General features: G+C 40.3%; 1 protein-coding gene across 1 annotated transcript in view; it reads right to left on the bottom strand.

The window, feature by feature from the left end:
* LOC105888696 (NLR family CARD domain-containing protein 3-like) overlaps positions 1-11256 on the bottom strand; it is a 16234-nt gene extending 4978 nt beyond the window's left edge. The window contains exons 1-6 of the mRNA XM_042703680.1: positions 11201-11256; positions 8509-8619; positions 5957-7612; positions 3944-4117; positions 3304-3477; positions 2990-3163 (exon numbers count right to left, since the gene is read on the bottom strand). Of these exons, the coding sequence (XP_042559614.1) occupies positions 2990-3163; positions 3304-3477; positions 3944-4117; positions 5957-7612; positions 8509-8619; positions 11201-11256 (2345 nt within the window). The remainder of the gene's footprint in view (positions 1-2989; positions 3164-3303; positions 3478-3943; positions 4118-5956; positions 7613-8508; positions 8620-11200) is intronic.
* Between the last annotated feature and the right edge of the window lie 2395 nt (positions 11257-13651).

The raw sequence follows: 13651 nt of genomic DNA, 5'->3' as shown, positions 1-13651 counted from the left end.
GTTTTTAATGCAGAGGCCTATAGGCCAACCAAAATGGCATATAACTGCACTTTGAGACTATCGAGCCAGAATCATTTTTTTTTTACTGGATACAATTTCATGAAATGATTTAATCATCGCTGTGATTTGCCCATACCGGCTTTGTTTCGCGTGGTAAACACCAAGACGGGGCCTCAAAAGTCCCATCCCAACAAGATGGCTGCCTGATTTTGCTGTGGTTTCACTTTTAAAACAATAGATGCTCAATTCAGTCTTTTTTTTTTTTAGATCAATGGTTCTCTGTAATGTGCTTCTGAACATTTTGCGCTGCACTGATGATCAAAAAGTTGGCCCTCATGTAGGCTACCAACATATAAAGGAACATAAGAACATTAAGAACACAAGCTAATTTGAAGATAATTTAAAGACAGTGGGCCTCTTTCTCGAACATTTTCTGAAGTTTCTTCTGAATGTGTTCTTATGGACTTCGGAAGACCAACGTAAGAAAAAGATCTCCGCCTGATTCATGAACGCCTGAAAATGTGTTCTTACGCAGTCGAAGTGTTCTCAGCTGTGCTCCCCCGAATGAGGATTCTTAAATTGAACGCGCGTTCTCATGCACCTGGATTTGCATAAATACACGCCCCGCCAGCTCCTTATAAGAGCACGTCGAAAGCGAGTCATGTCAAAGCGGAAAGCGAGCACCGGCCGAGTAAACGCAGATTTATCTTCACCGGTGCAGAGGTAGAGGTACTGTTGCAGGATGTAGATGTGTCCATTCTATTCCACTATGGCTATATCAACGCGATTCAGTTTAGTGCTTATTTATTTATTCACTTACATTTGCAGTGTTCGTGTTGTGATTTTATTTATTTTAGGACATCACAATGCCTCGTAGAATCATGACTGTAAATGTGAAACGTTATTGTTAATGATACAAATATTCTCGTATTCATTATAATTATAATTATTTAAATCTGAGGATGTCTGCAGAGTTGATGTAAACGCAATCACCAACGATTTCTCACAAATTCAGCCCTTAACCCTTCTAACACGGAGCGGCCCTGTGGGGCATCTTGTGTTTTTTTGAAGAATGCATTTAAGAAAACTCTGGGCGATTTACGACTGCTATTTCGCGTTCTGAAATTCTTCTGAAGTTCAGAACAGTTCCAAGAGCGAGAAAACTTTCATGAATGCCAAATTTGTTCCTAAAACACCGGGAGTGGAGTTCAGAAGAAATTCCTTCTTAAATTCTTCTTAAATGTGTTCGAGAATGAGGCCCAGTGTTTCTAGTATGCACAGTACTGTCTCCTATAGCCAAGCGTACTTAAAATATGCAACATGAGACATGCAACAGCTCTTAGTTTTTATCTATTTATTTATTTGAAAATATACTCCCTTTATCCCAGCCATACCTCCCTAGAAGTTAATTCAATAGAATAGAAATATATTTAGTCAACACAAAAATGCTTGGTCATTTAGGGTGCTGAACGTTGTAACCGTAACAAAGATTTTTACCAGTACATTCTATACCAAAACAGTTTTTCAAAGTTTTCATTATGGAAACAGATCATACCCAATATTTTATAGTAGACTATGTAAGGAGTATACAAAACAACTCTTTGCACATCATACACAAACAGAGACTGTATCACCAACCATCCTCCTACTGATATATGTCTCAGCAACTCACATCAACACAACCAGTGTCCTCCTTTGAAACTGGTAGATACAGTATGTCTTGTATTTTGAAGCGTAGTGCCTTAAGAAGGCATACAAGTGGTCAATGTCTGTAAACAGTGAACTATGTGTGTAATGTTTTACAAAGTTTTATGAAATTGAAAATTGAGTGAAAGGCTGAAAAATAGTGTCGGGTTTTACTGACATGTCATAAGATGTTTCAGACATCTTATGACATGTAAAAAATGTGTGTGTAAGCAAACGTAAAACAGTAAAAAAAGAAAATACCCTCAGAATACCCGTTAATCATAATTTTTTAGGGTAATAAGCAATATACAAGGTTAATAAAACAACAAAAAAACAAACATCCATTTGGCCATGTTGGTAAACATTAGGCTAGATGTAATCACAGTTTATTGTCTATTAATGATCTGCTGACGTAAATGCTATCTGCAGTATCAGCTAACAGAAGGTGCAAATTAAGCAGAGATATTGTAGCCGAGAAAATCTTAAATCGTAGATGTTTGGCTACTCATGTAAGGATGTTATGCAATGACACAGGAAGTAGATGGATTAAATGTGTGTGGGACCGAACACACATTTAAATGACACAGGAAGTAAATGTATTAAATGTGTGTGGGACCCATTACACATGAAAATGACACAGGAAGTAGATGGATTAAATGTGTGTAGGACCCATTACACATGAAAATGACACAGGAAATAGATGAACATGACCAGGATGTGGATTTTGCATTTTTGGATGTTTCTCATGCTGTAATCGGTCCCACACACATCCACTAGTATCCACCAAACCACTCATCTTCTGTGTGGTGGGGCACGCAGTCTCAGTAACCTATGAGCAAAGGTGCACTGCAGGGACGAAACGGTCCGTAGATAAGTCCACTCCTCCGGACCACAGAGAGGTGGCCTGAGAATCCTGGCTGCTTGTCACCGCTGGTCCCAGGTCCATGATTTCTGAGGTTTCGTTCTAGATGAAGCCGATATGAAAACACACGTTTGTAATGTGCTAGGGAAATTTTTCCAAAACCATTGTTATGGAACAGCCATCAATAAAAGGTAGAGACTTTTGTTTTGAACATCGTCTCTTCTTAGTTACCTGGTTTATTGCACAATGCTGCTTCAACCTAACAATTGAGCAGTCTAAACCAATATCAATATCCACTGATGAGATTTTCTACCACTGTGTAATAAAGTTTGTATGTCCAATCTGTCAGATTTACAGTAAGACTAATATCTCTTGGTTTAATTTTTTAACGACTTCAGTACATTTCCTGAAACTGTTATGGTGTACCAGTGTGAGACTCACGTCAACCTCTGCAGCCTGTAGCTGGGGTCCTTCAGCAGCGCTTCCAGAAGCTTCTCTCCGGACTGGCCCAGTGTGTTGCAGCTCAGGTGGAGCTCTCTCACGTGGGAGCGGGTGGACCTCAGTGCCGAAGCCAGTGAAGCACAGCTCTCGTCTGTGAGACCGCAGTTATGGAGTCTGCAAAACAAATGTACAAATGCAAAAGTAAGTAACAAAAATACGGTTTCAGCTATTTAAGATGAGCATTGGCATACTATTATGTTATTACTTTGCAGTGTTGCGTTGCGATGCGATGTGAATACGTTTAAAATGTATACCTTAACACCTCCAGTTTGCAGTGTGTGCTGTTGAGGCCGTGTGTGAGGAGCTTCACTCCTGCGTCTAGAATCCTGTTTCCGCTCAGGTTCAGCTCTCTGAGGGAGGAGGAGCTGCTGGAGAGTACTGAGGCCAGAACGGCACAGCTCCTCTTTGTGAGGGAACAGTTATTCAGCCTGGGGGAAAAACATTGTAGGAGTTATATTTAGTACACAGTTTAACTAGATGCTGGTGTTTTCACAATGCTGGCTATAAGTAGAGTTATATAGAACCAACTTCACCCAACTTTACAATTACTAAACTTATACTTCCAAATTCATTTGGGTGTTATATGGTTATGTAATATAGCTAGTTATCTAGTTAGTTACTACTATTAACTAAAACATTAGCTAAATAGCATGACCACATACCATCAAAATGAATGTTGGATGAAGGATGTTAGAAAATCATAATAAGTATAAGAGTAAATCATCTACAAGATATACACTTATATAATGTTCCTTTGGGTTTGTTCTAATGAGTTGGATAGGTTGTAATAATTAAGTTTGGCGTTCTCACTTGTATGTCACAGGATAGAAACATCTGCTGAATGAATGAGTTAACACGTAAATATATGGTCATATAAAAACATATTCTGTGTACTTGAGATGCTCCAGTTTGCACTTTGGGTTTGCCAGTCCGTTCGACAGCATCTCCACCCCACAGTCTTCTATCTTGTTGCCACTGAGGTCCAGTTTTCTTATGAGTGACGAGCTTTGGGTCAGAACTGAGCCCAGCAGCTCACAGCTTCTCGGAGGGATATAGCACCACCCAAGCCTGGCCAAAAACAGAAACTCAGTGCATACAAAGTGAATACACCTGTGATCACTGGCACACAAAAACTTGTGATCAGTGAAAATAAATTGAGTACACCTGTGTTTTCCAATTAGCCTAATTGCAGAGAGAGCAAGAACCTGGGAACACCAGCACTTTTCTCGGTTTTGGACCTATGGACTGTATCTATCTGCATGTCTGCGTCATGACCAAAAACAGGGAGGATCCTGGTTAGTTAGCTCAGTTAAAAACAGGGAGGATCCTGGGTAGTTAGCTCAGTTAAACACAGGGAGGATCCTGGGTAGTTAGCTCAGTTAAAAACAGGGAGGATCCTGGGTAGTTAGCTCAGTTAAATACAGGGAGGATCCTGGTTAGTTAGCTCAGTTAAAAACAGGGAGGATCCTGGGTAGTTAGCTCAGTTAAATACAGGGGGGATCCTGGGTAGTTAGCTCAGTTAAATACAGGGAGGATCCTGGGTAGTTAGCTCAGTTAAATACAGGGAGGATCCTGGTTAGTTAGCTCAGTTAAAAACAGGGAGGATCCTGGGTAGTTAGCTCAGTCAAATACTGTTTTAAACACCACAGTGGTGAAGCTTTACATAAATGCAAAGCCATAAACACAAAAGGTTGACGCCAAATATCACACAAACATTTATTTTGCTCATTACTTTGAATTGTGCATATATTCATATTGCTTTGGAGGGTTATAGTCACTAGTTATAAAGTATACAACAGAAGAGAGTACACCCCTAAGTAACGTCACTTAAATGTCAAATGATTCAAAATTGATCCAGTCTCCAGAAGCTTGTCAGAAGAGGAATATTCCAGCATGATAACGATCCAAAGCAAACTGCCAAATTAAAAACAAGAGTTTCTTAAGAAGAAAAAAGTGAAAACTATGACCTGGACACCTAACTTGAATTAGGTCATTATTAACCAAGACCACCTACTTGACTCACACATGAAAAAGATCTCAAAGACATCATTTTTCCATCTATGCAATAGTGCCAAAAAAATCAGAAAAGTCCCATCCCTCCAAGATGCAGAAAAACTAATCCACCTTTTCATTATGTCGTGACTAGACTACTGCAATGCTCACCTGTTCGGATGTAGCTTACGAGCACACTGTATACCCACTAAGCTGTCCTACAATACTTGAATGCTCGCCCCAACTTATCCACTATCATTTGTATGTGGCATGTACATATCATGTTATGTTTGTATGCACATTTTCCTCATGTATGCTAGCATGCTCATCCTAATACGTGTATGAATTCACCTGCCATGTTTCTGATTGTTTCCCCTCCCAATCTGCCACAAGACCCCCCCCTTCTTCTTCTATCCATACCCAGCTGGCTCCAAGGTGGACATACAAAATAGAAAATCAAAGATTTGAATCTCAGTTATGTGTACAGACTTGCTTTGAGTTCCTGTATTTTTACAGTAAATCTAAACCTTTCGTTTTTAATTTGACAAAAGAGCCTACTTTTCAACTAAGAATGAATGCAATTATGTAAAGTGATTTGCAAGTGATATTGCAAAGGGGTGTACTCACTTCTGAGGTATACTGTACAATAGTTATCAACATAGATTAAAGCACAAAGCTGAGCTGATTGTAGATGGTTCATGAACTTATTCTCAGAGGATGAGGGAAACATCATTTATCAAAGACATTCTCATAGAAAATAGTTGGTGGTGCTGTTTCCCTTACCTGGCGTATCTGGAAGCTTTGATAACTGGAAGCATTTTCTTGATACATTCATGTGTTTGTATGAATTGATTTGGATAAAACTCATACATCCCTTCTTCTGCAGTCAGCAACAGATACAGAAGTGAGGCGCACTGACTGGACGAGGGAATGGTATTGTTAGGCCAGGGAAGACAACCGGAGAGCAAGTATCTCTGCATGTCCTCCACCATGGACCTGTCGTTCAGTTCGTTCAGACAGTGAAAAAGGTTAAGCACCCTGTTAAACTCTAAGTCTTCTCTGATTTGTTTCTTGATGTACTCCACAGTCTCTTCTGTGTTCAGTAAGATACTCCCTGTTTTTTTCAAAAGGCTGTCTAGGAGTTTGTGAGTGGACTCCAGTGAGAGTCCCAGAAGGAAGCGGAGGAAAAGGTCCAGGTGTCCGTTCGCGCTCTGTAAGGCCAGATCCACTGCAGTCTTGTGTAGGTCATGAAGTGTTGCAGCTCTGAACAGAGCAGAGAGCTGAGATGTTTGCTGTTGATCAGGCATGTTTCTCTCTCTGTTGCTGAAGCACAGGAACACATACAAAGCTGCAAGAAATTCCTGAATGCTCAGATGCACAAAGCTGAACACCTTCCCCTGGTACAGCCCAGACTCCTCTCTGAAGATCTGAGTACACACTCCTGAGTACACTGATGCTTCTGTGACATCCATGCCACACTCTCTCAGGTCTTCCTCATAGAAGATCAAATTGCTTTTCTCGAGCTGTTGGAAAGCCAATTTTCCCAGTTTCAAAATCATCTCTTCATCTCTCTCTTTTTGTTCTGTGTACTTGTCCCTTTTTATACTTGTCTGAATGATCAGGAAGTGTGTGTACATTTGGGTAAGACTTCTGGGGATCTCTCCACTGTCTGTTTCAGTTAGCATTGTTTCTAAAACAGTGGCTAAAATCCAGCATAAGACTGGAATGTGGCACATGATGTAGAGGCTCCTGGATGACTTCAGGTATGACACGGCTCTGCTGGCCAGGTTCTCATCATGGATTCTCTTCCTGAAGTACTCCTCTTTGTGTGGGTCGCTGAATCCCCTTATTTCTGTCACCTGGTCCACACACTTAGGTGGGATCCTATCAGCTGCTGCTGGTCGGGTGGTGATCCAGAGGAGAGCAGAGGGAAGCAGATTCCCCTTGATGAGGTTTGTCAGCAGCACATCCACTGAGGCTGGATCATCCACCTTGAAAACTGGCTTGCTGTTGTGAAAGTCAAGAAGAAGTCGGCACTCATCCAGGCCATCAAAGATGAACACCACTTTGTGCTCTTCGGGATTGAAAAGTGGCATGTCTTTTAGTTCTGTGAACAAATGCTGAAGGAGTTGTACTAGACTGAGATGTTTCTCATTGATTAAATTCAGCTCCCGGAAAGGAAGAGGAAATATGAAGTCGATATCCTGATTGGCTTTTCCTTCAGCCCAGTCAAGAACAAACTTCTGCACAGAGATTGTTTTTCCAATGCCAGCCACTCCCTTCGTCAGCACACTTCTGATGGGTTTGTCTTGTCCAGGTAAGGGTTTAAAGATGTCATTACACTTGATGGCTGGGCCTTCTTCTTGTGTTCTTCTGGTTGCTGTCTCTATCTGTCTGACCTCGTGTTCTTTGTTCACCCCCCCTTCGTCTCCCTCTGTGATGTAAAGGTCCGTGTAGATCTCATTGAGAAGTCTGACGTGTCCGTGCTCTGCTGTTCCCTCAAATAAACACTGAAACTTCTGCCTTAGGTAGGATTTTGTCGTCGTCTGAACAGCCTCAGCAATCGATTGTCTGTAGAAGTCACAAAAAGTGAATTCCTTTAAAATGATTCTTGTATATTTTGAAATGAGCTGAGCTGAGCTGTCACTGACAGGCTACATCTTAAACATTAAAGGGCCTGCCTGCAATGCCTGCATATGTAATGAGACCATAGCAGATAATTCAGAATGTAGCGATGCATTTTGTCTCTGATCTGCCAAAGAGGACACATATAACTCCTCTGCTGGTCACGCTTCACTGACTCCCTATAGCTGCTTGAATTACATTTAAATCCCTCACTCTGGCCAATGGATCGACACCTGCCTATTTAAATGCCAAAATGCAGCACTTTTCCCCCTCAACCACTTGTCTTTGCCTTCTCTCTGCAGTAAGAGATTGCAGTCAAGCTTCTTTTCACAAGCACAGTACCATAGCCACATTACCATAACCACATTACCATAACCACAGCCACACTCACAGTACCATAGCCATAACCATAGCCACATTACCATAGCCACTTTACCATAGCTACAGTACCATAACCACAGTACCATAGCCACAGTACCATAGCAACAGCACCATAGCTACATTACCATAACCACAGTACCATAGCCACAGTACCATAGCAACAGTACATTGTATCGTAAAATGTTATTATTACGATATAATGTGTAACATCAACCTTGAAAGGCCATACATCTGAGATAAACGTCATGCTAATTACTAATTTAAATAACTGAAATATGAAATGATTCAGTATCCACTGAGGGAGCATACTTACCTCATGTGTGTGCTCTTTGAGTGCTTACTTTATGTGTGTGCTCTTTGAGTTGGACACTGGTGGAATCATGTGAGTACACTCAGTTATAGGATGTAATTCTGCTCAATGCTTAAAGGAAAAGGAAAACTCCAACCAGTTCATGTTTTACCCCTCATCTTCATCGATGTCTCCTGTGAAGTGATTGGGCAAATCCATTGATCTGTCACTCTTCATGGACAAACAGCTGGGCACAGGGGAGTTGGGACTCCGCAGCTGAAACCTGTTCAGGAATATATGTTAAATTTCATATTTAATTCATGTTGTCATACCAGTATTACATTTCTTTTTTAGAGTTAAACTAAAATATACGAATATTTCAAGGATTAAATCCATAGGGGAGAGTGGGGTGAGTTGTGCCAGTTTTTACTTAAAGTGACTTTAAAGTGAGGCCATGACAGTAATGCTTCCAACTAAAATATGGACATATATTTCAGGATGTGGTGCATCCCTGGGAACAATCACTTTGGATCTGAAATATAGTATTTAAGAAATATAGCTTTCTGAAAAAAAGGTCTCGTGGCCCAACTTGCCCCCGGTGCGGGGTAAGTTGTGCCTTTAGAGAGAATACATTGGGGTAAATTGTGCCATTGATTATTGAAGTAAAACAGTATATTTTCATCTCAGAAACTGTGATGCTATATAAAAGCTAGACAAATTCAATACAAAATGACTCATTTAAGGTTTATTTAAAGTTTTTTACAACATCAAAGGCCGATTTTCTACAAGCCTATTGCGTCACATGAGCACATCAAAGGTCAATTTTCTTAAACAAGGCCTAGGGCTTATTGAACACATCAGAACAAAGTTGAGTTCAAATGAAAACAAATAAGCAATTCTATTTGAATGTAATTTACATGAACACATGTTCAGAGCAAAATTTTATTCAAATGAAGACAAAATTGACTGCAATTCTCTTCACAGATCACTGGCACAACTTAACCCAGGCCCTTTGGCACAAATCACCCCAATCCCATCTTTTTGGAAAAAATGCATCATCCAGCAGTTTTGAGTTAAAATCATGCTAGCTATATAGACTCAAAGTGTAGCTTACCAAAGCACTAAAACATGTGTGAAATGTTTTCAAACTTGTCTATAACTGTTCAGACACAACATTCAAAAAACCTTGATCATAGAAATTTTACTTTGGAAGGCAAAAAAAAAACATTATTTGAACTTAAATGTGCTTATCTCTCATGCAATGAGGCTCTCTTCTTTGCAGGATGAGTAAAATGGCTGACTCTTGTGTGTGATGTGTGGTCACATGACCAATTTCTTCTATGGTTCTCTAGAAACAGGGGGTGGCACAACTTCTCTCCCCTACGTATGTTTTTTTCATAATACAGAACATTTTTAAAGCACCTCATTTCTAGATATGTTCTACATATATTTCTTTTATCAATTCTTTTATAAACGATATTACTTCATGTAATACACACCTCTCGACCACTTCACTCCTCTGATGAGCATCTGTTGTCTTTGCCTTCTCTCTGCAGCAAGAGATCACAGTCAAGACTCTAACTCTGTTAGTCGTACCTCAGCGGTGGAATGACCTACCTAGTGCTGTCCGTTCCAGTGACAGCCTGGGTACATTTGAAAAGCGTTTTAAAAACAATCTGTCTACAAAACATCTGTCTATTTCATTATTTTATTTGACAATACTTTATAAATATAATCATAGTTTTAATTATTATTATTACTTTTTGTTTTTACATTTAAGTTTTTATATTAAATGTATACTTTTGGAATAATCTGAAGTCGCTTTGGACAAAAGCATCTGTTAAATACCTTAACTATAACCATAGCCATAGCCACAGTACCATAGCCACAGCACCATAACCTCAGTACCATAACCACAGTAGCATAGCCACAGTACCATAGCCATAGCCACAGTACCATAACCACAATACCATAGCCACCTTACCATAACCACAACCACAGTACCATAGCCATAACCATAGCCACATTACCATAACCTCAGTACCATAACCACAGCCACAGTACCATAACCACCTTACCATAACCACAACCACAGTACCATAGCCATAACCATAGCCACATTACCATAACCTCAGTACCATAACCACAACCACAGTACCATAGCCATAACCATAACCATAGCCACAGTACCATAGCCACAGTACCATAGACTATCCAGATTGGATATTCGACACCGAATGTGTTTGGGGAGAAGAAATGCACCATCTCATCAATGAAATGGTCACTATAGTCATTTAGCACCTAGCGAAGAAATAGTTATTTAGCATGAGACCATGTGATTTGCATTTTGTCTGGCAAACCTGTTAAGGACCAGGTATGGAAATTAATCCACAGGTTAACACAACCTGAGGGCACAAGTGTAGGGAGGGCACGAAGGCACAGGTGCCTCTTACTCATAAATTATCTGAGAAAAAATTATAGTCATTCTGTTTTGATTAACTTGCAGAAAAAAACAGATCATAAATTTGTCAGTTAATTTAACATGTATATTTTAGGCTAAATTATATTATGTATTATATCAATTTCACAAACATTCGACAATGTATTTATGTTAGGTAACTTGCTATCTTTGGTTTATCCGCTAACTTACAGTAAATGGTTTCATTTAGATTTTTTTGTATTAAACTTTTTTAGGTTGCTTAGGACAAAAGTGTCTGTTAAATACTATAACTATAACTATAACTGTATCAAACCAAACAGAATAACAACTCCATTCGGCGCAAGGGTAGGGAGTTTACACATTTAAGGCGACCTTTGATAGGTAGGCCTAACTTCTGTTTATTGCTATAAACAAATCCAATTACCTGTTGGTTCCATCATCAGAGCTGTTGAGCCTCTTTGGAGAGATGCACTCCTCCATGTTAACGAGAGTCCAGCGTAGGCAGAAGTCACTGATCAGGATCACAGACCTCACAGACTTCACAGACACGCTCACACTAGTACAGCCGTGCCCAGGGTAGACTCACACCAGTCCCAGCGCTGTCAGAGCACTCTGAAGACATGTACATACCTGGGAGAGAGACTTTAGTAACAGTAGGGTTGGAACCTTTGACCTAGTACTATTCTGATTCTGATTCTGATTCTGATTCTAGTGGTATCAATGTTCTTCTGAATCCTGCAACACAAACAAAGTGCTGGTGCTGTGTGTCCCTTATGATGCAATATACTCCAATGTCATAATCACTGCCGTCTCTAAATGTCTCTTTTGTAAGGACTCTAAGAGAACAACGTCTGCAACATGCAATCAATTCTAGAAAAGTGTAGCAGTCATACATTGAGAATTGTTATTTGAATTGAAGTTCATTGCCATATTATAATGAAAATATGAGTTACCATGACGTAGTGCCTTCTTGCCATACTCTGCATACACTTGCATACTCTGGCTGTGCTTTCTTAAACAACCTGGTGGAACTGTTGATGTGCGCGAGTGGGCGTGTCCATCTGTGAAGCGTACCTTGCACTCACTAGGGAACTCATGGAAAGATGTTAAACTGGATTTCACTGCAGGTGACAGGAACAGGCTCTGTTAATGCTTTATGCGTGGGCACAAAACCGGTTGGATCACTCTGGTTTGGAAAGAAAAAACATTTTCCAGTTTGTGTATTACAGTCATGGAAAAAAAATTGGCGCCCCTGCACTTCTGTCAGACAATGCACCACTTCTCCCAGAAAATTACTGCAACTACAAATGCTTTGGTATTCACACGTTTATGTCTATTGCATTGGAACAACACAAAAAAGCAGAGAAGGAAAGCCAACTCTGATATATTTCCACACAGCACTCCAGAAATGGGCCAGACAAAATGCTTGGTACCTTTTCAAAATTGTAAGAAATAATCGTATTTCAAGCATGTAATGCTCCTTTAATATGTATTTAAACTCACATGTGGTAAGTCACAGGTGCTGGCAATATAGAAATCACACTTGCAACTGGTTAAAATGGAGAAAAGTTGACTCCAGATCTGTGTTGTGTGTCTGTGTGTACCACACTGAGCATGGAGAAAAGAAAGAAGAGCAAAGAATTGTCTGAGGCTTTGAGAACCAAAATTGTGGAAAATCATGGACAATCTCAAGGCTTTTATTAAGTCCATTTCCAGAGATCTCAATGTTCCTGTGTCCACTGTGCGCAATGTCATCAAGAAGTTTACAGCCCATGGCATTGTCGCTAACCTCCGTGGACGTGGAAGGAAGAGAAAAATTGATGAAAGATTGCACCGAAGGATTGTTCGAATGGTGGATAAAAAACCTAGAAGAACTTCCAAGCAAAATCAAGCTGACCTCCAGACACAGGGTACAACAGTGTCAGCTTGCACTATCCGTCGCCATCTGAATGAAATGGGATGCTATGGTAGGAGACCCAGGAGGTCCCCACTGCTGACACAGAGACATAAAAAAGCCAGACTGGAGTTTGCCAAAACGTACCTAAGGGAAGCCAAAATCATTCTGGGAGAACGTCCTGTGGACAGATGAGACCAAAGTAGAGCTTTTTTGTAAATATACCACACCATTCTGAAATGAGGCCTTCAAAGAAAAGAACACGGTCCTTACAGTCAAACATGGTGGAGGTGGACCGATGTTTTGGGGTTGCTTTGCTGCTTCTGGCACCGGATGCTTTCACTGTGTGCATGGCATCATGAAATCTGAAGACTACCAAATCATTTTGGGGCGCAATGTAGGGCCCAGTGTCAGAAAGAGGGGTCTCCATCAGAGGTCATGGGTCTTCCAGCAGGACAATGACCCAAAGCACACTTCAAAAAGCACCCAGAAATGGTCTAAGACCAGTCCCGATCTAAATCCCATAGAACACCTGTGGCGCGATCTCAAAACATCAGTTGGGAGAAGACACCCTTCAAATGGGAGAGACCTGAAGCAGTTGACAAAAGAAGAGTGGTCCAAAATTCCATTAGAGAGGCGTAAGAAACTCAATCATGGTTACAGGAAGCGATTGATTTCAGATATTTTTTCCAAAGGGTGTGCTACCAAATATTAAGTTGAGGGTGCCAATAGTTTTGTCAAGTCCATTTTTGGAGTTTGATGAGCTAGAAGCTTTTTTTGTGAATTAAACATGTGAATACTAAAGCATTTGTAATTTGCAACAATTTTCTGGGAGAAGTGGTGTGTTATCTGACAGAAGTGCATGGGTAACGTTATTTTTGTCCAGTTTGTGTATTACAGTATATCCTATTGTGTTTACACTGAGGGTGTGACAAGTGAAAAAAGGGTCAAATGTCAAATGATCACTCCATCACTCTATCA

Source organism: Clupea harengus, chromosome 25 (genome assembly GCF_900700415.2).
Source record: "Clupea harengus chromosome 25, Ch_v2.0.2, whole genome shotgun sequence".
Classification (NCBI taxonomy): domain Eukaryota; kingdom Metazoa; phylum Chordata; class Actinopteri; order Clupeiformes; family Clupeidae; genus Clupea; species Clupea harengus.
This window is presented reverse-complemented; position numbering and strand designations above follow the sequence as displayed.